Below are 26526 nucleotides of genomic sequence, written 5' to 3' on the forward strand. Positions count from 1 at the left end.
AAAATAACAATAACGAGGCTATATACAGGGGGTACCGGTACCGAGTCAATGTGCGGGGGTACAGGTTAGTCGAGGTAATTGAGGTAATATGTACATGTAGGTAGGGGTAAAGTGACTACACATAGATAATAAACAGCGAGTAGCAGGGACATAAAAAAAAAGGGTGGGGGGGTGTCAACGAAATAGTATGGGGTAGCCATTTGATTAACTGTTCAGCAGTCTTATGGCTTGGGGCTAGAAGCTGTTAAGAAGCCTTTTGGACCTAGACTTGGCGCTCCGGTACCGCTCTATGATGCAGATTAGAATGTGAAATTATACATTATTAGTTATTATTACTTTATTAATGGTGCAATTTAAGTTTGAAGGTAAGCTTCTTTTCAATCAAATGCCGTTAATAAAACCCAGATATGAGTGGGTTTGCCCTTTTAAGTGGATTGGTTCCCACTGGGAAAAAATAACTTAATCTATTGGTTCTCAGCCCGGTCAAACAAGCCCATCCTCGCCTGATCTAGTACGTCAACAACAATCATGCTTGTGTGAATTGCAATAACCTTTTCAGAGCAGCAGCAAAAAATTGGCGAAGTTGACCAAAAGGGTACAGGACCTTTCTCGGAGGAATACTAGTAATAAACCCATAGTAAATGTGTTTATTATCACATCAATCGTTATTTTCGTCGCACATCTTCAATCAGCCGACTACTGTGAATGGATTGTACTATTTTGTTCTTTTAGATCAGCTTTACGACGCCCAGTCGGCAGCCATAGCAGGACATTTGACATTCGAGGTAAGTTAAGCGAGCAAAGCTCATCGTCAATTGACTTATATTTTCAGCTTTTATTATGTTTGCTAAGGTCATCCGATATTTTAGATGTTCCGTTGTCAAACTGTGAAAAGACTGCAGACGTTAGCTATTTAGCTAGCTAGATTAACGGTCTTCAGCCAATCTGCACATACTAGATAGCTTGCCACAATAGCATGTTGTTGTTAACTAGCTAGCTATCGCGTGAGCTTGACACTGGTTGCGTTGTGGCCAGATTGATAGTTTAGTAAATTGCCCCGTTCAAGCATCTTTCAAGAGTAGCTGGTCGATGGCATAGAGAACTCTCTGTACCTTTAGCTAGTCAAGTTACCAGGCAGTACCTAATGATTATTTTGTCTCGACAGACTCAATTGTTCCTGTGACATTGTCTGTTTACGTTCTCCATGTGACATAGTCATAGGTCTACTCATAGCTATAAAAAAATATCGCCTAGTCAGACCATTACAAGTTATAACATGTTTGTATTATTAGACCAATTAATCCACTTATAGAAACACAACATAGCTATCAGCAAAGATATTCTGCTAGCATACAGTCCTGCTCTGCCTGCCCGGTCCTTTCCACCCGCCTCGCTCTGCTTGCTTCGCACGCCCGCTTCTGGTGAGTTTTTTGTTGATTAATCAGGCTGTAAGGTTGTCTGTGCGGTTTGTCCTTCAGCTGCTCGAAATTTGAGACAAAATATCTACAGGAAAGCATTGTTTACCCTACTTTTTAGAAAGCCGGTAGGTATATGGTTCAGTTCTGCACCAACGTAAAATGTATTTTATTTGGGATATTCTGTACTCTCTCGCCAATAGCAACCGAGTGGCGCAGCAGTCTAAGGCACTGCATCTAAGTGCTAGAGGTGTCACTACAGACACCCTGGGTCGATTCCAGGCTGTATCACAACCGGCCGTAATTGGGAGTCTTCATCTTCTTCTTCTTCTTGAATGAGGTTTAACGGCGGTTGGCATCCAATTTGTTGCATTACCGCCACCTACTAGACTGGAGTACAACTCCCTTATATTTTGCTTGAAAAATAAAATAAATAAATACCCTACCATCTAACTCACTAATTCAAAATTATTATTAATAATTAACACCACCCTTCTGCACTATTTAAATATATTCATTCCTACCTCATGCCCTCAACCTGAAATGATGGGACATCACCACTTAACACTCCCTGTAACTCTTCTGATGTCAAGTACCACACACCCAAATACCTCTCTGCAGCTGCCACCACAATCTCAATTTTCTTCGATTTACGTTCCATCCCAGCAGTACAATTAATAACCATTGCTATAAACGCTAAAAATCCAATCTTACTGAAACATATATCACTTGTTGGCCTATCCCTCTGTACTGGTACATATCTACTACTCTCACCACTCCTCCCCCTTGACCCCTCTTCCTCTACTTTCTTCACTGCCTCAGCATATGACAACTTCTTCACTACTCTTACCCTGGAAACCTCAACCTGCTTCTCTCGCACGGAACATGTCTGATCCCCAGCCCCATGGGCACCCCTACAATTAGCACATACCACTACTTTCCCCAATGCTACACATTCCGTTGTCTCATGCCCTTCTGCACACTTACATTTACATTTTAGGCATTTAGCAGACACTCTTATCCAGAGCGACTTACAGTTAGTGAGTGCATACATTATTATAATAAAAAAAAAAAATATATATATCATACTGGCCCCCCACTTCTCACACCTCGGAACCTCCCTCCTACATACTGCTGCCACATGCCCATAAGTTTGACACCTGTAACATCGTAATGTATTTGGCACATAAGCTCGTACAGGATAACTTCTATTTCCTAACTTCACTTTGTCAGGCAAAGACTCAACTTCAAAACTCAAAAGAACAGACAATGACTCTTCTGTTTCCCCACTCTCGCCACCCTGTTTACAAACGACGAACATCACAAACACCAGGAATCTTCCCCTTCAGTTGGTCCACTTTTACATTTACTGCTACCCCAGTAATCACTCCTTTCAATGGCGCCCTTTTCTTGAGAGCGAAACAATTCACAATTCTTTCCCCCATTTGTTTAACTCTGAGCGCCTTCTCCCTCTGCCCAACAGAAACACAAACAACTCATCTTTATCCTGACCCTCTGTGCAAGCCTCTGGCTCCGAGTACTTCACCACACCTACCACCTCCGATACTTCACCTTCATTCACTTCCATTTCTCCTAGTGTCTTCAGCTCACTTTGCTTACATTTCCTACCATTCTTCTTTACCAAACCTTCTCCCTTTTTCCCGCCATTTTTTCCAGACTCAATCTCACAATCTTCCTCCCTCTCTCTCTTAGACATTCTCTGCCTCTCTTTTTCCTTCCATTCCTCCTCCGTCATCCAAGTATATGTCTCCTTATCCCACAGCTGTCTGTCAGACATCGTTTTTCCTCCACAGGACTATGGATACTCCGGACATCTCTTTTTTCCGACGTCATTGGCCCGGCTGTTTCACCACCAACTCCACCAACTGTCCTCCGCTCTCGTGATTGGGAGTCCCATAGGGAGGCGCACAATTGGCCCAGCGTCGTCTGGGTTTGGCCGGTGTAGGCCGTCATTGTAAATAAGAATTGCCTATTTAAATAAGGGTTAAAAATTAAAATTAAAACATGCCATAAAAATTGGATATTCTAAATCAGGGGAGGATGGAGAACCATCCACACTTGTTTTATTTTAATATTAGATTTTTTGGGGCAGATTGAAATCCGAATAAAAAATGTTGATTGTTCTCCATCCTCCCCTAATTCAGAATATACACATTTCATTGTCATGGCATACTTGTTTTCAGTTCGCTGCCTTTTCTTGCATAGGAGCAGTTAAATACTCTCCCTCAGAGCCCCACAGTGGAGGTGTCATAATACCCATAAAACCTAGCGGTCAAACAGGGAAATGGTTCCAATCGTTTTTTCACCATTCATTTTTCCCACAGGGAATTTTAGAAACACTTAAAATAATAATAATAATAAAATAAGGGCTGTGTTTCTTGTAGGCTTACCCTGGCGTGACGTTTTGATAACCATGTAAATCTCTCTCAGACAAGGTGACTTCTATCAATATATTCAGCTCCATTTACTCTCAGATTCTAAAATGCTAATTAGCATGAAAGTAGACATCATGCATGACTACAAATCCCTGCAAGCTCCTGCATGTCATTTCTAGCTGACACCTTTGCTAACAGGTATTGTGTAAATTTAAAACTTGCACAAGACAGTTCACAGAATTGTCAATTTAAAGAAATGTAGCCAATTTATTCATTACTAAATTGAGCTAACATATATTAGTTCAGAGATTTTTCCTTTGCCTAGATTCGTCAATCTCGTCATCATGGCATTTGTAGTTCTTTATGATAGCCACATTAGCAGCTAATTAGGATTTCATTTTTGGGGGGTAAATACAGGTGAATATATTGATAAACGTCACCTTGTCCTAGAGAGATTTACACGGTTATCGTCACGCCTGGATAAGCCTACACAAAACACAGCCCTTATTTTAAGTGTTTCTAAAATCCCCTATGGGAAAAATGAATGGTGGAAAAACAATTGAAACCATTTCCTTGTTTGACCGCTAGGTTTTATGGGTAAAGGGAAAGGGAAAAGGGGATACCTAGTCAGTTGTACAACTGAATGCATTTAACTGAAATGTGTCTTCCGCATTTAACCCAACCCCTCTGAATCAGAGAGGTGCGGGGGCTGCCTTATACTGTGGTACTCTATAGCTTGTCGTGAAGTTAAAGATCCAGAGGATAGCATACAGGGGCGGAGTTTCCATTGACACACTTACCAGCAGGTACCAGCATAGGCCTACATGTACTCAAATAAAACTTGGCGCCAGCAAGTGATGTCAATTTCGGGATGTGGAACAAATGGATAATTAGTCCACAGAATGACTACAGCTTTTACTTTTTCTCTTCTCTAAAGATGATTTAAAATTCAAATTCTTCTTTGAATTTAGAAAATACTCCATCATTAAATAAAATAAATGTTTTGCTCAATTAAGTAATTCAATGATGTGTACGCCACCATCTTGCCGCATGTCATGATGACACTCACCTGTCTCGATCAATGAGAGAAGATTTGAAATAGACAAGATGGCGGCATACACAATGTTGGATTACTTAATGGAGCAAAACATTTTAATTTAATAACGGTGCATTTTCTAAATTCAAACGAACCCCCATCAACTAGACATGGACGTTTAGAAGGCATTGGTTGTCTTGCAAGTCAGGAATTGAAGTATTGCCAAGTTAAAGTTGGTCAAATTCTCTGTGCTACGCCAATACATTTAGGGTTGTGCCGATTTATATGTATAAATCGAATATCGTGATATTTGACATTGACGATATATTGTGAAGTGTAAGAAGATATATTGTGATGTTCAAAACTATACTCTATTTGAACTTTACAAATCAACTGCAGTTTTATCAGTTAGGCTGTATCAATATGTTGAAAGTGAAGTCTAAATGAATTAACTAAGCCTTATAATTTTTTTTAGACATACTAAGATTATTTAATGAGAATGTGACTAGAATATCGTAAATAAGCACAAAAATTGCACAGATTGGAATGATCTAGTCATTATCGGCACAAAACGATTATATCGGATATCGCAATATTTCGAGTAGCATATCGTAGAAGAGGACTCTCCAAATATTGCCCAACCCTTTTCACATTAGCCCGTTACAATCTGCTAGCTAGCCTACACACAGTCTTTGAGTCATCGGCCTTTCAGCACGTATATGCTTATAATGCCAAATCCTAGGGATGTGACAAATGGAAAATGTTTCTTAAAGTTTAAACAGTCATTTTTTTCCTTCAGTTTAATCGATAAGAAACTAATCTTAAAATTGCATGTGAATTCACAAGGCAAAAGGGTCCTGCGTATAACCACTTGGGGGCAATGCAGTTCCATCTACCGCAGTCATGGCTACTCCGTCCCTCCATCCCCGGATCTTGCTGTGCGTCCCTTTCAGATTTGGAAAGGGACATAGTGGTAGAGAGTCCTCGACTCCTTACACACGTCGACTCCCGGTGTCAACTCCCACTTCTGAGTGTCAATATTTGATTCAGCTAGGAATCGACTCCTAAGAATCAGTATTTTTGGAACAGAGGAGACTGATTAGTTGCAGTACTTCAGAGAACACAAATACTTGCATATTTCATAGCGAGGAAGTGAGAGGGGAGGGGCACAGTATAGGCAGGTTTTCCACCAGACAGACAGTCAGAACCGTTCACTAGGCCTATCTATCGGTAATCAAAAGCTGTATCTTGCAATGGAATGCTGTATCTTGCAATTTATTGGATTGGATGTGTCTCGCAACTTCAGTAAAGCAGGGCCTATCATCAATGAATAGGCTAGGATATTCTACACACAACAGACTGTGTACACATTCACATTAACAAAGAGAAAGATCAGACGAGCCAGCGCAATGGAGAGTGAGGAGGGGGCAGGCAGAAAGAACCATCCGCATATGTCTTGGTAAACTGTATCTCGCATTTTCATCAAAGTAGCCTAAAGTTTGCCTCTTTCTCCCTGGTTTTATTTAAATTACACAACTTTCCCAAGGCCTTTTTATAGCCTATCGTCTAGTTAGGCTATAATACGTCAAATAAATAATGTTTTGTGATAACTGCGCTGTGATTTTACATTTTTCGGTTAGGGATTTTTTCAAAATGTTAACGATCCCAATGTCGTTTAAACGTCACACCCCTACTAAATTCATTACAAAGCCATGGGGTTGGAAATTGAATAGCTTGACACTATACATCCATCAGTACTAGAAAATGGTAAAGTAACAGTATTTATCCATTTCACTGATCTTGTTGTTCACCCTTTCAGGAGACCTCGATCTGCTAGTGCAATGGCAGTGTTCAGTCCACAGGTGCTTCTGGCAGTAACAAGATCAAGGTAGGAGACCAGGTCACCTGCTCTACATTATAAACCATTTAGACCTGCACTAACCTCTACCACACAGTGGGGCCACTGTCCGTGTCCACAAGATCCCTAGTAGCTAAATCAGTTGATTAACACTCAGGAAGTCTTTTGGAAGAGTTGAATATGTAAACAAGCTAACTGTAAATACATTGGTCTCGTTTACTTTACAGCAGTGTGTATGACTGACTGCTGCAGTGAAAGTAAGGATACATCACATATGACCAGGCAGTCACTGACATACAGGTGTATCTGTGTTCTGTCTCCAGGGGATCCTACCTGCTGTCTAAAAGGCACAGCTGCTGCCCCCTCCCCTCCACCTACGTCCACCACCACCTGGACCCCCCCAGCTGCCTGTCGCCCCTACCCTCCCTCAGGCACTCTAGGTCTGGCTACCCTCAGTGCGTTCGGCTCCATGGTGCCAGACCACACAGCACCACCCTGCTGGCCAGATCTCTGCACAGCTCCTGTGTCTGGCTGCAGGACACCAAGCAGGACACCAAAGCCCCCGCCACCCCTGCCCAGGATGACCCCCCAGAGACCCCCAAGAATGGCCCCTCTGTAGCGGCTGCAGCTGCTGCCCCTACGGTCCAGGTAGTGAGGAAGTCTATTGGCCAGAGGGTAGTGGATGAGCTGAAACACTACTACAATGGTTTCAGGCTGTTGGGGATCGATACCAAGATCGCAGGGAGGATGGTGTGGAGACTGCTGCATGGACAACTGCTCTCACGCAGGGAGAGGAGACGGGTAAGGCCGGGGGAGTGATACACAATAAACCAATGTTTCATCTAGCTGCTCCATCCCAGATGTTAGCCACCATGGCCTATAACGTCCCACCAATGGACAGCTTAGCTGACAATATCACCAAAACGATGCGTGTGCCTCAGAGGGGCAGAAGGCTATGTGGTGTTATGGTTCTGGGTGACCAGATAGCTAGCAACAATGACAAGAACCTGCCATGTGGTGAATCATAAGTGGCTCGTTTCAGCTCCTTTGATCTTGTTCTAGATACCATGTCTTGTTTTGAGGTATTTTGACTGATGTCACATCTATGCTAATATGGCTCAAATTTGCTAGCTAGCTAACCAACACCTGTAATGTTGTATTTGAGAGTACTCATTGTGCAACTTTATCTGTTTTGCCCCATAGTTGCGCACACTTCGGTTTTGTTGCTAAACAACCAAGCCATCTATGGCTTCCACCGACCTTCTGACCAGCACTGGACGAGACTAGAGCATGGTTAGACTTAGTGATGATGATCAGCATGTAAAAATTGATTGAAAGTGCTGAGCTGTATTTGACCTGTATGTGACTATGTTTTGTATTGACTCTAAACTGTCTCCTGCATATTGCCCTCACGGCAGCCAGCACGTGCATAGTAGGTCAGACTGTCATTGTTGTGACTATTGATGTGACCATGCAGGAAGTGTAGGCTGAGCTCGCTCTATGTTTAACATGGTCCTGAAGGAGTAAATAAAAGGCTTGGGCGATACCCCGATATACGGTATATTTAGAGTTTTGTTCGTTTTTTTCGGGGTCTGGGGGTGAGTGCTACACCACTGCGTATAACTATAAGAAATCTAAGATATGTCAAATAAGTTATATCCAGCTCAGTGCTCCAGCTATGCGTTTGGTTTACTAACTTGCTAGCTAAGTGGCTGGATGTCAAGATCAAGCTTCTTGGTTACAGAAGAGACATTCAATCCCCTCCTGGCTCAAGATTCCTTTTGCCTAAATTGTTTTGTGCATCCCCCCCCCAAAAAAATATAAAAAATTGCGGCCCTTGTGTGCGCTTCCGGTAATACCATATACCCACGGTATGGTACAGAGACGGTATGAAAATCGGGATACCGCCAAACCCTAGTAAATAACAGGGTGAATCATAATTTTATGGCTGAGAGCAGGGTGAGAGAATCTTGGTTGCGTCCCAAATGGCACCCTATTCCCTATATAGTGCACTACTTTTGACTGGGGCCTCCTAGACCTTTGTTCAAAAGTAGTACACTATATAGGGAATTGGGTCCCATTTGGGATGCGGATTTGATACGTCTAATGTGGTGACACAGCTCCATCTTGGGGAATCCAATTAAGAGGGTGTTGTTTCAAACAGTGACTGCAGTTGGTTGAAGGGTTCACGGTCTAGACGAGCAGCACTCTCTCTGCTAACTACTACCCTCCATGTTGACGCTCAATGCTCCATGACAATAACATCCTGATTTGTATTCTAGCTATCAAACTTTTAGTGGCAAAATTAGAATGCCGTTAGAATTCTAAATCTATGGCTCTGAATTGGGGTGTGTTCGTAAATTCGCTCTGGCCATCTCCTCCGATTTCAGAGCACTCTCGTCTGAGTGTGCCAGAGCTCAGAATAACTGAGGAATTTACGAACGCTCAACACCCGTTGAATATGGCAGGTGTCAGTAAACGTAGTTAAAAAAGCGTAATGAAATTGTTGCCAGCAGCACAGTTAGTCACCAACGCTCTGGATAACATAAAAACAGCCTAACCAGCTCTGCTAGGGCGAGTAAAATGGTCAGAGTGAGGTGTTTGCTCATTTGTGTTTGGAAGTAGCTAGCAAGCTAGCCAACGTTAGCCAGTTAGCTTGGGTGCTTGACTGCCATTGTGAGGTCAGAACACTCGGATCAACCCTACTCCTCGGCCAGAGCGTCCAGTGTGCGCTCTGAACGCTCAGAGAGCGAAACACTCAGAATTTCCGAACACACCCTTGGTCTTACTGTACTGTTACCAAAGAAAGCAGAATTGCTTCTGCATACTGTAGTCTCATGTGATTCTCATAGATCTGTCTTATGTAGCATGTGCCTTTCAGTTAATTGGAGGGCAGGATTTACAGGAATGTACTCTGATGTGTAGTAATTTAGGAGTACCAGGAACCGGAGAATCACGATACAATGATCAGCTGATCGCCTCAATCTCTGGGAGGTGTTCAGCAGTCTGGCACATAACAGGGCAAGGTGCTACCTTTTTTAACTTGTTAAACCAGTAACACTGCTGCTCATTTTTGCTTTCAGTTTGAACATGTTGTTTTCTCTCATTGTGCCTATTGAACGCAACCAAAGGAGTCCACCACATGTCGTGAGGTATTCTAGTTGAACACCCAGCCAATTTTAGAGGCTCTCCTGTTGACCATAGTGACAAAAGCTCCTTTCCTGCATTTCTACACATTTTGCCATGGCTTATGCTATCTGAGTGACTCCAACATTATAACAAAATCAATGGGGGCCCCATGCTATGACACAAATACTCTTGAATGCATCATCTTTGGAATTTTAGATTCTCCCTGACTGTCTAGCTTTTATATTTGGTGATTGTTCGTTCTCAAAGAGGATCTTATAACAATATATATTTAGGTCCATTTTCTACCTTTAAGTTTAAACTGAAAATGTATCTTTTTTTTTTTTTACTGTTTGGACATAGGTGGCCCGCCCAATACTTTTCTATGAAGAAAACCCCCTGCATATAGATACACACGCAAGTCCTCTGACTTCAGCCTCCAGGTTTATCAGTAAGGCTGATTTTAAAAGGATGCATTGAGCCTATTGCCTCAATGATACAGGAAAGGCACACAAACACACACATCCAAACAGCCCGCCGTGTGACCCATGCTGTGTGAATGCCATGGTAGAGCTTTACTCGGCACCGGGTCTATTTTAGCAAGGGTCTGGCAGTCCTGGTAGTTTGCCAGAGACTGAGGGACAGAATCCTAACATAGTGTTGCCCATGTTGGGTCAAGGGGATTCCTTCTTGTCTCATGGCTTAAGACGTGGCCACAGACATTCGTTTTGGTGACTTGGGAGGTCAAAGAAAAACGTTTTGTCAGTCACATTTCAAAATGTTTTTGTCGGTCACATTTCTAAATGTTTGGCATCCACTCTGTACATAGGTGTTGTGCACTGCAAAACTGACATTGCATCACTTTATCTCCTATAATGCCAATAAACCATATGGCAATGTTTGGCTTCTAACCCCTGTTATTCTCTCGCGCTCTTCTCTCTCTCTCTCTCTCTCTCTCTCTCTCTCTCTCTCTCTCTCTCTCTCTCTCTCTCTCTCTCTCTCTGTCGCTCTCCTCTCTCGCTCTCCTCTCTCTCTTTCGCTCTCCTCTCTCTCTCGCTCTCCTCTCTCTCTCTCGCTCTCCTCTCGCTCTCCTCTCGCTCTTCTCTCTCTCGCCCCTCTCTCTCTGTCGCTCTCCTCTCTCTCGCTCTGTCTCCTCTCTCTCGCTCTGTCGCTCTCCTCTCGTTCTCCTCTCGCTCTCCTCTCTCTATCGCGCTCTCTCGCTCTCCTCTCTCTCGCTCTCCTCTCTCTCGCTCTCTCTCTCCTCTCGTTCTCCTCTCGCTCTCCTCTCTCTCTGTCGCTCTCCTCTCTCTCGCTCTCCTCTCTCTCTGTCGCTCTCCTCACTCTCGCTCTCCTCTCCTCTCTCTCTGTCGCTCTCCTATCTCGCTCTCCTCTTTCGCTCTCTTCTCTCTGTCGCTCTTCTCTCTCTCGCTCTCCTCTCTCTCTGTCGCTCTCCTCACTCTCGCTCTCCTCTCCTCTCTCTCTGTCGCTCTCCTCACTCTCGCTCTCCTCTCTCGCTCTCCTCTCTCTCTCTCTCGCTCTCCTCTCGCTCTCCTCTCGCTCTTCTCTCTCTCGCCCCTGTCTCTCTGTCGCTCTCCTCTCTCTCGCTCTGTCTCCTCTCTCTCGCTCTGTCGCTCTCCTCTCGTTCTCCTCTCGCTCTCCTCTCTCTATCGCGCTCTCTCGCTCTCCTCTCTCTCGCTCTCTCTCTCCTCTCGTTCTCCTCTCGCTCTCCTCTCTCTCTGTCGCTCTCCTCTCTCTCTGTCGCTCTCCTCACTCTCGCTCTCCTCTCCTCTCTCTCTGTCGCTCTCCTCACTCTCGCTCTCCTCTTTCGCTCTCTTCTCTCTGTCGCTCTTCTCTCTGTCGCTCTCCTCTCTCGCTCTCCTCTCGCTCTCCTCTCTCTCTCGCTCTCCTCTCGCTCTCCACTCTCTCTCGCTCTCCACTCTCTCACTCTCCTCTCTCTCGCTCTCCTCTCTCTCGCTCTCCTCTCTCTCGCTCTCCTCTCCTCTCTCTCTGTCGCTCTCCTATCTCTGTCGCTCTTGTCTCTCTCGCTCTCTTCTCTCGCTCTCCTTTCTCTCTCGCTCTCTTCTCTCTCTCGCTCTCTTCTCGCTCTCTTCTCTCTCTCTCGCTCTCCTCGCTCTCTCTCCTCTCTCTCGCTCTCCTCTCTCTCGCTCTCTCTGTTGCTCTCCTCTCTCTCTGTCGCTCTCCTCTCTCTCTCTCCTCTCTCACGCTCTCCTCTCCTCTCTCTGTCGCTCTTGTCTCTCTCGCTCTCTTCTCTCGCTCTCTTCTCTCTCTCTCCTTTCTCTCTCACTCTCTTCTCTCTCTCGCGCTCCTCTCTCTCGCTCTCCTCTCTGTCGCTCTCCTCTCTCTCTGTCGCTCTCCTCTCTCTCTCTCTCTGTCGCTCTCCTCTCTCTCTCTCTGTCGCTCTCCTCTCTCTGTCGCTCTCCTCTCTCTCTGTCGCTCGCTATCGCTCTCTCGCTCGCTATCGCTCTCCTCTGTCGCTCTCCTCTGTCGCTCTCCTCTCTGTCGCTCTCCTCTCTGTCGCTCTCCTCTCTCTCTGTCGCTCTCCTCTCTCTCTCTGTCGCTCTCCTCTCTCTCTCTCTGTCGCTCTCCTCTCTCTCTCTGTCGCTCTCCTCTCTCTCGCTCTCCTCTCTCTCTCTCGCTCTCCTCTCTCTCTCTCGCTCTCCTCTCTCTCTCTCGCTCTCCTCTCGCTCTTCTCTCTCTCACCCCTCTCTCTGTCGCTCTCCTCTCTCTCTCTGTCGCTCTCCTCTCTCTCGCTCTCCTCTCTCTCTCTCGCTCTCCTCTCTCTCTCTCGCTCTCCTCTCGCTCTCCTCTCGCTCTTCTCTCTCTCGCCCCTCTCTATCTGTCGCTCTCCTCTCTCTCGCTCTGTCTCCTCTCTCTCGCTCTGTCGCTCTCCTCTCGCTCTCCTCTCTCTATCGCGCTCTCTCGCTCTCCTCTCTCTCGCTCTCTCTCTCCTCTCGTTCTCCTCTCGCTCTCCTCACTCTCGCTCTCCTCTCTCTCTGTCGCTCTCCTATCTCGCTCTCCTCTTTCGCTCTCTTCTCTCTGTCGCTCTTCTCTCTGTCGCTCTCCTCTCGCTCTCCTCTCTCTCTCTCGCTCTCCACTCTGTCGCTCTCCTCTCTGTCGCTCTCCTCTCTCTGTCGCTCTCCTCTCTCTCACTCTCCTCTCCTCTCTCTCTGTCGCTCTCCTATCTCTGTCGCTCTTGTCTCTCTCGCTCTCTTCTCTCGCTCTCTTCTCTCGCTCTCTTCTCTCGCTTTCCTTTCTCTCTCGCTCTCTTCTCTCTCTCGCTCTCTTCTCGCTCTCTTCTCTCTCTCTCGCTCTCCTCTCTCTCGCTCTCTCTCCTCTCTCTCTCGCTCTCTCTGTCGCTCTCCTCTCTCTCTGTCGCTCTCCTCTCTCTCTCTGTCGCTCTCCTCTCTCACGCTCTCCTCTCCTCTCTCTGTCGCTCTCCTATCTCTGTCGCTCTTGTCTCTCTCGCTCTCCTCTCTCTCGCTCTTCTTTCTCTCTCGCTCTCCTCTCTCACTCTCCTCTCTCTCTCGCTCTTTTCTCTCTCCTCTCTCTCGCTCTCTTCTCTCTCTCTCTCTCTCTCTCTCGCGCTCTCCTCTCTTCTCTCTCTCGCGCTCTCCTCTCTTCTCTCTCTCGCGCTCTCCTCTCTTCTCTCTCTCGCGCTCTCCTCTCTCTCTGTCGCTCTCCTCTCTCTCTGTCGCTCTCTTCTCTCTCGCTCTGTCTCCTCTCTCGCTCTGTCGCTCTCTTCTCTCTCTCGTGCTCTCCTCTCTTCTCTCTGTCGCTCTCCTCTCTCTCTCTGTTGCTCTCCTCTCTCTCTCTGTCGCTCTCCTCTCTCTCTCTCTGTCGCTCTCCTCTCTCTCTCGCTCTCCTCTCGTTCTCCTCTCGCTCTCTATCGCTCTCTCGCTCTCCTCTCTCTCGCTCTCCTCTCTCTCGCTCTCCTCTCTCTCTCTCGCTCTCCTCTCTCTCGCCTCTCTCTCTTCTCTCTCTCGCCTCTCTGTCACTCTCCTCTCTCTCGCTCTGTCTCCTCTCTCTCGCTCTGTCGCTCTCCTCTCGCTCTCCTCTCGCTCTCCTCTCTCTCTCTCTCGCTCTCTCTGTCGCTCTCCTCTCTCTCGCTCTGTCTCCTCTCTCTCACTCTCTCGCTCTCCTCTCGTTCTCCTCTCGCTCTCTATCGCTCTCTCGCTCTCCTCTCTCTCGCTCTCCTCTCTCTCGCTCTCCTCTCTCTCTCTCGCTCTTCTCTCTCTCGCCTCTCTGTCGCTCTCCTCTCTCTCGCTCTGTCTCCTCTCTGTCGCTCTCCTCTCGCTCTCCTCTCGCTCTCCTCTCTCTCGCTCTGTCTCCTCTCTCTCGCTCTGTCGCTCTCCTCTCATTCTCCTCTCGCCCTCCTCTCTCTCGCTCTCCTCTCGCTCTCCTCTTTCGCTCTCTTCTCTCTGTCGCTCTCCTCTCCTCTCTCTCTCGCTCTCCTCTCGCTCTCCTCGCTCTCTCTCGCTCTCCTCGCTCTCTCTCGCTCTCCACTCTCTCGCTCTCCTCTCTCTGTCGCTCTACTCTCTCTCGCTCTCCTCTCTCTGTCGCTCTCCTCTCTCTCGCTCTCCTCTCCTCTCTCTCTGTCTCCTCTCCTATCTCTGTCGCTCTGTCTCCTCTCTCTCTCTCTCCTCTCTCTCTCGCTCTCTCTGTCGCTCTCCTCTCTCTCTGTCGCTCTCCTCTCTCTCTCTGTCGCTCTCCTCTCTCACGCTCTCCTCTCCTCTCTCTCTGTCGCTCTCCTATCTCTGTCTCTCTTGTCTCTCTCGCTCTCCTCTCTCTCGCTCTTCTTTCTCTCTCGCTCTCCTCTCTCACTCTCCTCTCTCTCTCGCTCTCTTCTCTCTCCTCTCTCTCGCTCTCTCTCTCACGCTCTCCTCTCTTCTCTCTCTCACGCTCTCCTCTCTCTCTCTCTCTCTCTCTCTCGCTCTCCTCTCTCTCTCTCTCGCTCTCCTCTCTCTCTGTCGCTCTCCTCTCTCTCTGTCGCTCTCCTCTCTCTCTGTCGCTCTCCTCTCTCTGTCGCTCTCTGTCGCTCTCCTCTCTCTGTCGCTCTCCTCTCTCTGTCGCTCTCCTCTCTCTGTCGCTGTCCTCTCTCTGTCGCTGTCCTCTCTCTGTCGCTCTCCTCTCTCTGTCGCTCTCCTCTCTCTGTCGCTCTCCTCTCTCTCGCTCTGTCTCCTCTCTCGCTCTGTCGCTCTCCTCTCGCTCTCTCTCGCTCTCCACTCTCGCTCTCCACTCTCGCTCTTCTCTCGCTCTCCTCTCTCACTCGCTCTCTTCTCTCTCTCTCACTCGCTCTCTTCTCTCTCTCTCTCTGTCGCTCTCCTCTCTCTCGCTCTTCTTTCTCTCTCGCTCTCTCTCCTCTCGCTCTCTTCTCTCTCTCACGCTCTCTTCTCTCTCTCTCTCTCACGCTCTCTTCTCTCTCTCTCTCTCACGCTCTCCTCTCTTCTCTCTCTCACGCTCTCCTCTCTTCTCTCTCTCGCGCTCTCCTCTCTTCTCTCTCTCGCGCTCTCCTCTCTCTCTGTCGCTCTCCTCTCTCTCTGTCGCTCTCCTCTCTCTCTGTCGCTCTCCTCTCTCTGTCGCTCTCTTCTCTCTCGCTCTGTCTCCTCTCTCGCTCTGTCGCTCTCCTCTCTTCTCTCTCTCGTGCTCTCCTCTCTTCTCTCTGTCGCTCTCCTCTCTCTCTCTGTCGCTCTCCTCTCTCTCTCTGTCGCTCTCCTCTCTCTCTCTGTCGCTCTCCTCTCTCTCTGTCGCTCTCCTCTCTCTCTCTGTCGCTCTCCTCTCTCTCTCTCTGTCGCTCTCCTCTCTCACTCTTTCGCTCTCCTCTCGTTCTCCTCTCGCTCTCTATCGCTCTCTCGCTCTATCGCTCTCTCGCTCTCCTCTCTCTCGCTCTCCTCTCTCTCCTCTCTCTCGCCTCTATGTCGCTCTCCTCTCTCTCGCTCTGTCTCCTCTCTCTCGCTCTGTCGCTCTCCTCTCGCTCTCCTCTCGCTCTCCTCTCTCTCTCTCTCGCTCTCTCTGTCGCTCTCCTCTCTCTCGCTCTGTCTCCTCTCTCTCGCTCTGTCGCTCTCCTCTCGCTCTCCTCTCTCTCTCTCTCGCTCTCTCTGTCGCTCTCCTCTCTCTCGCTCTGTCTCCTCTCTCTCGCTCTTTCGCTCTCCTCTCGTTCTCCTCTCGCTCTCCTCTCTCTCACTCTCTCTCGCTCTCCTCTCGCTCTCCTCTTTCGCTCTCTTCTCTCTGTCGCTCTCCTCTCTGTCGCTCTCCTCTCCTCTCTCTCTCGCTCTCCGCTCTCCTCTGTCGCTCTACTCTCTCTCGCTCTCCTCTCTCTGTCTCCTCTCCTATCTCTGTCGCTCTCTCCTCTCTCTCGCTCTCCTCTCTCTGTTGCTCTCCTCTCTCTCTGTCGCTCTCCTCTCTCTCTCTGTCGCTCTCCTCTCTCACGCTCTCCTCTCCTCTCTCTCTGTCGCTCTCCTATCTCTGTCGCTCTTGTCTCTCTCGCTCCTCTTTCTCTCTCGCTCTCCTCTCTCACTCTCCTCTCTCTCTCGCTCTCTTCTCTCTCCTCTCTCGCTCTCTTCTCTCTCTCTCTCTCTCTCACGCTCTCCCCTCTTCTCTCTCTCGCGCTCTCCTCTCTCTCTCTCTCTCTCGCTCTCCTCTCTCTCTGTCGCTCTCCTCTCTCTCTCTCTCTCTCCTCTCTCTCTGTCGCTCTCCTCTCTCTCTGTCGCTCTCCTCTCTCTCTGTCGCTCTCCTCTCTCTCTGTCGCTCTCCTCTCTCTGTCGCTCTCCTCTCTCTGTCGCTCTCCTCTCTCTCGCTCTCCTCTCTCTCGCTCTGTCTCCTCTCTCTCGCTCTGTCTCCTCTCGCTCTCCTCTCTCTCTCGCTCTCCTCTCTCTCTCGCTCTCCACTCTCGCTCTCCACTCTCGCTCTCCTCTCTCTCGCTCTTCTCTCTCTCGCTCTCTTCTCTCTCTCTCACTCGCTCTCTTCTCTCTCTCTCTCACTCGCTCTCTTCTCTCTCTCTCTCGCTCGCTCTCTTCTCTCTCTCTCGCTCGCTCTCTTCTCTCTCTCTCGCTCGCTCTCTTCTCTCGCTCGCTCTCTTCTCTCGCTCGCTCTCTTCTCTCGCTCTCGCTCGCTCTCTTCTCTCGCTCTCCTCGCTCGCTCTCCTCTCTCTCGCTCTCCTCGCTCTCCTCTCTCGCTCTCCTCTCTCTCGCACTCCTCTCTCTATCTCTCTCGCTCTACTCTCTCTCGCTTTCCTCTGTCTCTCTGTCTCCTCTCTCTCGCTCTCCTCTCTTTTGCTCTCCTCTCTCCTCTCTTTCGCTCTCCTCTCTCACTCTCTCTCGCTCTGTCTCTTTCTCCCCCTCTCTTTTCTTTCTCTCCTCTGATGTTGTTACTTATTGTTGTCAGACATGTTACTGTTTGGTTTGCTAAATGTTGTCTGTGTATCTCCAGCTGATGAGGACGTGTGCTGACCTGTTCCGCCTGCTGCCCTTCATGGTCTTCATCATTGTCCCCTTCATGGAGTTCCTGCTTCCGGTCTTCCTCAAGCTCTTCCCTGAGATGCTGCCCTCCACCTTCGAGACAGAGACCAAGAAGGCACGTTTTTCACACTGTTACAATGTTAATGACCCTGTTGATGGCTGCATATCAATGGTCTAAACTTGCTTCCTTGTCTCCTCTCATTCATCTGCACTGATCTGAAGTCATGATACCTTAGGTGAAAATGGCTGTTTTCCTGTTCTTCCATATCAATGCAGATGAAGGAAAGGAGACAAAACCACACTATTGAGATGCACCCCAGTAGGGGATATCCTTCCACAGACCTGTAGGCCAGTAGAATAAGCAGGGGTGTGTCTCAGTAATCTCTCCTTTCTTGTGCACTTGTTCACCTCCCTTCATAGATTTGGCAGTACATTACTGTTCTAAGAAACTCCTTAGCCCATGCCTACACCAATCCATTGTTTTTACATTTGTCGGGAATAATGAAAGAGTGCACACTTTATTGGGATATACCCCAGGTCTTTGTGTGGGATTAGCCCCAGTAGGCCTGACCTATCGGCTCCAATGGTCCCTGTCTGCTCTGGCTAGCTGTTGATCACTCATGGCTGAATGGCTCTCAGATATGTCCTCCTGTTCCTGTACAACAGTGGTGCCTGGCCTCTCACATCATGGCCATTGGGATACCAACAGGAAGCAGTGGTAGAGACTACCATTAGCCAACTGGTGCACTTTGAAAGTGGAATTGTTTTCAAATAGACCCTCTTAAACATTACCTAGCAACTTGATAGAATGCGATTGAGGCTCCTTTTTAGAACATGCTCTGTTTCTAAAACCAATTGCTATTAGCTAATGCTAGCCTATGCATAAGGCTATGCCTATGCATTTGAGAAATAACGTATCTTTCTCCTATCCTTCTCTCCCTCTCTCTTTCCCCCCTTTCTTTCTCTTTAGGTGGAGAAGCAGAAAAAGGGTCTTGCTGCTAAGCTAGAGCTGGCTAAGTTCCTCCAAGAGACCATAGCAGAGATGGCTAAGAGGAACAAGACCAAGGCTTTGACCGAGGATGAGACGCAGCGCTTCTCCACCTATGTACAGAAGGTAATTTAGCCAGGGGGCAAAGGTCACGCATCCAAAGCACTGATTCATGATGTCATGAGTGTTTCAAGTTTTCATCCCGTTGTGTTCGGTAGCCCTGGTCAAAAGGTAAAACAGACCTGATAACGCTCAAGATGTGATTATGCATCCTAAGCCTGTCTGCATGACTAGAGTCCCAAGACTGCTCTAACTAACCCCTGTCCTCCCTGTGTCATCTCCAGGTGCGTCACACAGGGGAGCAGCCCACCACTAAGGACATCGTCAAGTTCTCCAAGCTGTTTGAAGACGAGTTGACGCTGGAGCATCTAGAGCGCCCCCAGCTGGTGGCCCTATGTAAGCTGCTAGAGCTGCAGCCCATAGGAACCAATAACCTGCTCCGCTTCCAGCTGATGATGCAGCTGAGAACCATCAAAGCAGACGATGAGGTGATCGCCACTGAGGGTGTGCCTGCTATGAGTGTGTCAGAGCTGCAGGCAGCATGTCGTAGCAGAGGGATGAGGTCACTGGGTCTGACCACTGACCAGCTACGCCAGCAGATGCAACAGGTCAGACACTCAATCTATCTATCTGCAGATCACCTTGTTAAAGATGCATCACTTCAAGCCACTAAAGGAGTTAATCTATTAATTGTATTATAAGGGTTGTGTCCCAAATGGCACCCTATTTCTTAGGGAATAGGGTGCCATTTTGGACGACAAACGATTGGCTTCTTCAGTGACCTGTAACCTCTCTCTGTTCCAGTGGTTGGACCTGCACTTGAAGGAGAACGTTCCTCCCTCTCTGCTGCTGCTCTCCAGAGCCATGTACCTGACCGATGTCAAACCCATCATACCCGTCATACCCCCTGTACCCAAACTAGAGGTAAGACATCATACCCCCTGTACCCAAACTAGAGGTAAGACATCATACCCCCTGTACCCAAACTAGAGGTAAGACATCATATTGCCTGTACCCAATTAGAGGTAAGACACCCCCAACCAGCTCAGTTCAGATTGGTGAAAGGTAATCTGATTCTAGGTTTGGGATCAAGGTACATTTATGCCTCCAGTGAGTCCCACAGAAGCATAGGTTTCCCCGAGAACTAAGGCTTGACCATCAGACCATGGAGACCTCTTGATTGTAGTGATGTAGAAATGCAGGTCAGCCATGTGAAGTACTGTATGTTCCTGCTGCCAACTCTCTAAGGCTGAGTTTACACAGCCAGCCCAATTGTGATATTTTTTAAAATAATTGGTCTTTTGAACAATCACATCAGCTCTTTTCACATCAGATATTTTTAAAAACTGATCTGATTGGTCAAAAGACTGTGTAAATGCAGCCTATGAGTCTCTAACAGTCTCAGGACACTCTGTGGAAGGTTACATAACTGGTTTTATCATTCCATTTGTGTGTGTGTTTTTGTTTTCAGAACAGTGTGAGATCATGAGAGAAATGTGTAAGTATGTATGATGGTAGTGTAACATCGAGTTGTGTTGTGTGTTGCAGAAGGCCACTCCTCCCCCGTCTGAGATCCCAGAGGGAACAACAGCTTCCTCCTCAGACTTACTGGTGGACCCAGCTCTGGTCATCAAAGACAGGCTGGTCAGTACACAGACACACACACACACACAACAGGGTTTCCGTTATGAAAATGTGGCAGCAGCATTTGACCGGCAGCATTTTAATTTACCTGACATTGGAGAAATTTACCTGACCCATATGCATTGGATGCGTAACCTGATTAGGGCGTCCACCCACAGTGCTCAGAATGAGAATTCCCATTTAGATTATGGTAATTCATCTTAACAAAACAACATGCATGTGGAGGACGCAACGATGTGCGGTTTCTTCTTACCGAATTCCGATGTCCACATTTACTTTTCCCCAGCCAACAAGATGAGTAACGAACAGCAAAATCACTAGCCTATGTCAATCTACTATCCCCCATAGTAGAAAACGTTACCTATTCTATTGGTCAGCTTGTCGAGAAAGAAATAGCCTATTCCAAACAGACTCTGGGACAGTTGTGGGATGATAGATCCCAAATTCATACAACCAGTAGGCCTAAGCTACATAAAAATAAAAATAAACGTTAAAAAGCAATGAGTTTGCAATGCGCACAAGGCAATTAGTGGGAAAACACTGTTGTCAAAAGCGAGCAGTTTCATGTGACAGAGATGGAAATATCTGTTCAAAATATTTTAAGAGGGGAGATCTAATATGCAACAACTAGCATGGGTTGCTAATAATATATTATGACTAGGATTGTACCTTTGGCTACTGGACAATTAAATAAAGTTTATATAAAATGATTGCCTCTGGATATGGTTTGATTTTGGCTAGGCTACACACTAAAGGGTATAAAACATGATAACTTTACAGTGCCTTGCAAAAGTATTCAGCCCCCTTGGCGTTTTTCCTATTTTGTTGCATTACAACCTGTAATTTAAATTGATTTTTATTTGGATTTCATGTAATGGACATACACAAAATAGTCAAAATTGGTGAAGTGAAATTAAAAAAAATTCATTTTTCAGAATATTCGAACAAATAAATAACGGAAAAGTGGTGCGTGCATATGTATTCACCCCCTTTGCTATGAAGCCCCTAAATAAGATCTGGTGCAACCAATTACCTTCAGAAGTCACATAATTAGTTAAATAAAGTCCACCTGTGTGCAATCTAAGTGTCACATGATCTGTCACATGATCTCAGTATATATATACACCTGTTCTGAAAGGCCCCAGAGTCTGCAACACCACTAAGCAAGGGGCACCACCAAGCAAGCGGCATCATGAAGACCAAGGAGCTCTCCAAACAGGTCAGAGACAAAGTTGTGGAGAAATACAGATCAGGGTTGGGTTATAAAAAAATATCAGAAACTTTGAACATCCCACGGAGCACCATTTAAATCCATTATTAAAAAATGGAAATAGTATGTCACCACAACAAACCTGCCAAGAGAGGGCCACCCACCAAAATTCACGGATCACAAAATAAGCAAACACGTTTGGTGTTCGCCAAAAGCCATGTGGGAGACTCCCCAAACATTTGGAAGAAGGTACTCTGGTCAGATGAGACTAAAATTGAGCTTTTTGGCCATCAAGGAAAACACTATGTCTGGCTCAAACCCAACACCTCTCATCACCCCGAGAACACCATCCCCACAGTGAAGCATGGTGGTGGCAGCATCATGCTGTGGGGATGTTTTTCATCGGCAGGGACTGGGAAACTGGTCAGAACTGAAGGAATGATGGATGGCACTAAATACAGGGAAATTCTTGAGGGAAACCTTTCAGTCTTCCAGAGACTGGGATGGAGGTTCACCTTCCAGCAGGACAATGACCCTAAGCATACTGCTAAAGCAACACTCGAGTGGTTTAAGGGGAAACATTTAAATGTCTTGGAATGGCTTAGTCAAAGCCCAGACCTCAATCCAATTCAGAATCTGTGGTATGACTTAAAGATTGCTGTACACCAGCGGAACCCATCCAACTTGAAGGAGCTGGAGCAGTTTTGCCTTGAAGAATGGGCAAAAATCCCAGTGGCTAGATGTGCCAAGCTTATAGAGACATACCCCAAGAGACTTGCAGCTGTAATTGCTGCAAAAGGTGGCTCTACAAAGTATTGACTTTGGAGGGGTGAATAGTTATGCACGCTCAAGTTGTCTGTTCTTTTGTCTTATTTCTTGTTTGTATCTTCAAGGTGGTAGGCATGTTGTGTAAATCAAATGATACAAACTCAGTTTGTAAGGCAACAACATAGGAAAAATGCCAAGGGGGGTGAATACTTTCGCAAGCCACTGTATTTTGTATGGTAGGGAAATGGAACCTCCGAATGCAACACATGATTGGATCATCACTCACATTCCATCAAAACACAAAGTGCTTTCATTGGATAACAAAAGCCAAAGATGGAAGGCAATATTTCCACCAATCATGAGCCCCAATCATGAGCTCGGTAGCTCTGGTCAAAGACAGACCAGTCAGGAATCAATCAATCAAATGTATTTATAAAGCCCTTTTTACATCAGCAGATGTCACAAAGTGCTATACAGAAACCCAGCCTAAAACCCCAAACAGCAAGCAATGGAGATGTAGAAGCACGGTGGCTAGAAAAAACTCCCTAGAAAGGCAGAAACCTAGAGAGGAACCAGGCTCTGAAGGGTGGCCAGTCCCCTTCTGGCTGTGCCGGGTGGAGATTATAACAGTACATGGCCATTAAGGCCAGATTTTTCTCCAAGATGTTCAAACGTTCATAGATGACCAGCAGGGTCAAATAATAATCACAGTGGTTGTAGAGGTTGCAACAGGTCAGTACATCAGGAGTAAATGTCACTTGGCTTTTCATAGCCGGGCATTTAGAGGTTGAAATAGGTGTGGTAGAGGGAGAGAGTTGAAAACAGCAGGTCTGGGACAAGATAGCACGTCCGGTGAACAGGTCAGGGTTCCATAGTCACAGGCAGAAGAGTTGAAACTGGAGCAGCAGCACGACCAGGTGGACTGGGGACAGCAAGGAGTCATCAGGCCAGGTAGTCCTGAGGCATGGTCCTAGGGCTCAGGTCCTCCGGGAGGGGAGGGAGAGAGAGAGAATTAGAGGGAGCATACTTAAATTCACACAGGACACCGGATAAGACAGGAGAATAACACCAGATATAACAGACTGACCCTAGCCCCCCGGCACATAGACTATTGCAGCATAGATACTGGAGGCTGAGACAGGAATCTTCTCCAGAATGACCCTTGGAGCAGTATACAGTGTCCTCATGTCTGGTGTGTTTCTGTTCCTCCAGGCGGAGGAGGTGAGAGACAAGGCTGCCATCGTCTCAGACAAACCTCCTACCCCTGCCCAGGTTATCCAGGTCAGTCACCTTTGACCCCCAGTCATGTACCCACAGGGATTAGTTACTAGATGGAACGGCAGAAAGTGCAGTGCTTTTCTAGCATGGCCAGATAGTGATGACTGTGAGGATAAATCAGTGTGTGTTTGTTTACAAGTTTATGGCTGTAATCCCATTAAGCCCAATACTGTCTCATCTTTCTCACGACATCCTAATCTCACACACACACACTTGCTCTACGGGAAGAAACAGATTGGAGAGATAATAGGAATCATTCAAATAGTTGGCACCTGGACACAAATTAACCATACAACAATTAACCATTTAGTAGTTAAATTACAGTATGCCCATAACAACATGTTCCTAAAATATCAAGTAAATAAACACCATGCACTGCTGTATGTAAATAAGCTATTTAAAAGTAAGTTTATTAAATTTGTTAAAGTCCATGTCACCATAATTCAATGAATGCCTTCGGTCTCTTTTCCATTGTTTGTTCCTAGAATAACCATTGTCCTCTGACCTCTAGGCTAAAGGAGCAGATGCGTCCCAGAAGAGCAAGATGAGCGCCAATGGAGTGTGAGCAGGAGGTAACAGTGAGCAGGACTGTAGGGGCTTGACCACACCCCAACCCTGTGTCCTCATGGGTGGGGGGCCTAGACAATCAAGCTAATCTACAACCTAAGGGATCAGTCAACCCAACCACCCGTCTGCCCTCCTTAACGCCGCCTCCTCCTGAGTCTAAGATCCCTGTATAGCCAATAGCTCGGTGTCTGATGGAGAGAGGGGTCATTTACTCATCATAAGATCATCACATGAGATGATAATGTCGTCAGATCAGACGACGTTTGACTAAAATGACACTTTGCTCTCTTTAATTCTGTCCATGGATCAGTCCCCTCTCATCTCTGGCTACACCTGGAGTGAGGCCGCTGACAGGCGTTTCAAACGGGACATGGACCTCTGCTCTGTCTGTTCATAAGTCTCTGGTTCTTCTCACCTTCATCTATTTGGTTTCAAGTTCATGCACTCCATCCATTGTGTTTCACACTCAAACTCAGCAGGACAATGTAATGTAACGAAAACTCTGAAAAGTCCCTGGATTGGGACCGTTTTGTTTTGGGGATCACAGTAACCCAGTGATGTAACAAATATTATTATAATTTTTATGTAGACACCGGCTGGTTGGTTGGTCTGGTGTAACTTTAGTCTGTTTCACTTCAGGTTGTATTTAGACTCAGATTCATTAGGCGTTGAAGCTGATTCCTCTTGACTAGATATACCTCAAAGACGAAAGCAGTGGGTGGCCGCGGTGTTAAAGGCGTCTGCATGCTTCCCAGCCGAAACAGTTCGGTAGAGTTCGTGCATACACTACCGTTCAAAAGTTTGGGGTCACTTAGAAATGTCCTTGTTTTCCATGGAAACACACATGAAACGAGTTTGAATAGGAAATATAACAAAATGCATAGGAAATGTAGTCATTGACAAGGTTAGAAATAATGATTTTTAATTAAAATAATAATTGTGTCCTTCAAACTTTGCTTTCGTCAAAGAATCCTCCATTTGCAGCAATTACAGCCTTGCAGACCTTTGGCATTCTAGTTGTCAATTTGTTAAGGTAATCTGAAGAGATTTCACCCCATGCTTCCTGAAGCACCTCCCACAAGTTGTATTGGCTTGATGGGCACTTCTTACGTACCATACGGTCAAGCTGCTCCCACAACAGCTCAATAGGGTTGAGATCCGGTGACTGTGCTGGCCACTCCATTATAGACAGAATATCAGCTGACTGCTTCTTCCCTAAATAGTTCTTGCATAGTTTGGAGCTGTGCTTTGGGTCATTGTCCTGTTGTAGGAGAAAATTGGCTCTAATCAAGTGCCGTCCACAGGGTATGGCATGGCGTTGCAAAATGGAGTGATAGCCTTCCTTCTTCAAGATCCCTTTTACCCTGTACAAATCTCCCACTTTACTACCACCAAAGCACCCCCAGACCATCACATTACCTCCACCATGCTTGACAGATGGTATCAAGCACTCCTTCAGCATCTTTTCATTTGGTCTGCGTCTCACAAATGTTCTTCTTTGTGATCCGAACACCTCAAACTTCGATTTTCCAATCTTCCTCTGTCCAGTGTCTGTGTTCTTTTCTTTTTATTGGCCAGTCTGAGATATGGCTTTTTCTTTGCAACTCTGCCTAGAAGGTCAGCATCCCGGAGTCGCCTCTTCACTGTTGACGTTGAGACTGGTGTTTTACGGGTACTATTTAATGAAGCTGCCAGTTGAGGACCTGTGAGGCGTCTGTTTCTCAAACTAGACACTCTAATGTATTAGTCCTCTTGCTCAGTTGTGCACTAACCCTCCCACTCCTCTTTCTATTCTGGTTAGAGCCAGTTTGCGCTGTTCTGTGAAGGGAGTAGTACACAGCGTTGTACGAGATCTTCAGTTTCTTGGCAATTTCTCGCAATGAATAACCTTCATTTCTCAGAACAAGAAAAGACTGACGAGTTTCGGAAGAAAGTTCTTTGTTTCTGGCCATTTTGATCCTGTAATCGAACCCACAATTGCTGATGCTCCAGATACTCAACTAGTCTCAAGAAGGCCAGTTTTATTGCTTCTTTAATCAGCACAACAGTTTTCAGCTGTGCTAACATAATTGCAAAAGGGTTTTCTAATGATCAATTAGCCTTTTAAAATGATAAACTTGGATTAGCAAACACAACATGCCATTGGAACACAGGACTGATGGTTGCTGATAATGGGCCTCTGTACACCTATGTAGATATTCCATAAAAAATCTGCTGTTTCCAGCTACAATAGCCATTTACAACATTAACAATGTCTACACTGTAGTTCTGATCAATTTGATGTTATTTTAATGGACAATTATTATTATTTTTCTTTCGAAAACAAGACATTTCTAAGTCTACACCCCTTCATCGGTGATTGTTCAACAGTATAGTCTTTGTTGTCATTCAACTAGAGACGACTTGTTTTCATGAAAATAAAATCATAAAAAAATACTGCACCAAACATCTTAGTTAGATGTAAAATTGCGCGACTAAGAGCTCTTGGGCAAAAAATTCAAAATTAATGACAGATTTCTTGAGTTATCTATGATTAATTCTGACTTTTGAGGAAGTGTACAGTCATTTTGAGACTGGCTACGGCGTCTCAAAATGGACAAACGGTACTATTGACGCTTTTTTTCTTGTTTTTCAAGCAAAGGTTTTTTAAGAGAGTATGCGAGCACACTGGTTCGGCTAGGCGCCAGCTGAGCTGAAGCATGCTG

The 26526-nt window shown here is 46.5% G+C and overlaps 1 protein-coding gene across 1 annotated transcript; it reads left to right on the forward strand.

Annotated features, from left to right (window-relative positions):
- Positions 1-538: 538 nt before the first annotated feature.
- On the forward strand, positions 539-26229 carry LOC311144934 (LETM1 domain-containing protein LETM2, mitochondrial-like). Its single transcript, XM_084181118.1, has 10 exons — positions 539-785; positions 6667-6735; positions 7029-7506; positions 17278-17421; positions 18277-18420; positions 18639-18962; positions 19159-19278; positions 19903-19998; positions 23189-23257; positions 23766-26229. Exons 2-10 carry the CDS (start codon positions 6689-6691, stop codon positions 23817-23819), a joined length of 1476 nt encoding a protein of 491 aa, XP_084037244.1. The 5' UTR covers positions 539-785; positions 6667-6688; the 3' UTR covers positions 23820-26229.
- The last annotated feature ends 297 nt before the right edge of the window (positions 26230-26526 follow it).

The sequence above is a fragment of the Coregonus lavaretus genome (genome assembly GCF_964263955.1).
Source record: "Coregonus lavaretus genome assembly, chromosome: 17".
NCBI classification, from domain to species: Eukaryota; Metazoa; Chordata; class Actinopteri; order Salmoniformes; family Salmonidae; genus Coregonus; species Coregonus lavaretus.

Bases quoted from the DNA above. Each gene is read 5' to 3' on its own strand.
- LOC311144934 (XM_084181118.1), top strand. From the start codon at position 6,689: ATGGCAGTGTTCAGTCCACAGGTGCTTCTGGCAGTAACAAGATCAAG. The intron at 17,422-18,276 runs GCACGTTTTTCA...CTTTCTCTTTAG, and splicing joins TCGAGACAGAGACCAAGAAG to GTGGAGAAGCAGAAAAAGGG. The intron at 18,421-18,638 runs GTAATTTAGCCA...TGTCATCTCCAG, and splicing joins TCTCCACCTATGTACAGAAG to GTGCGTCACACAGGGGAGCA.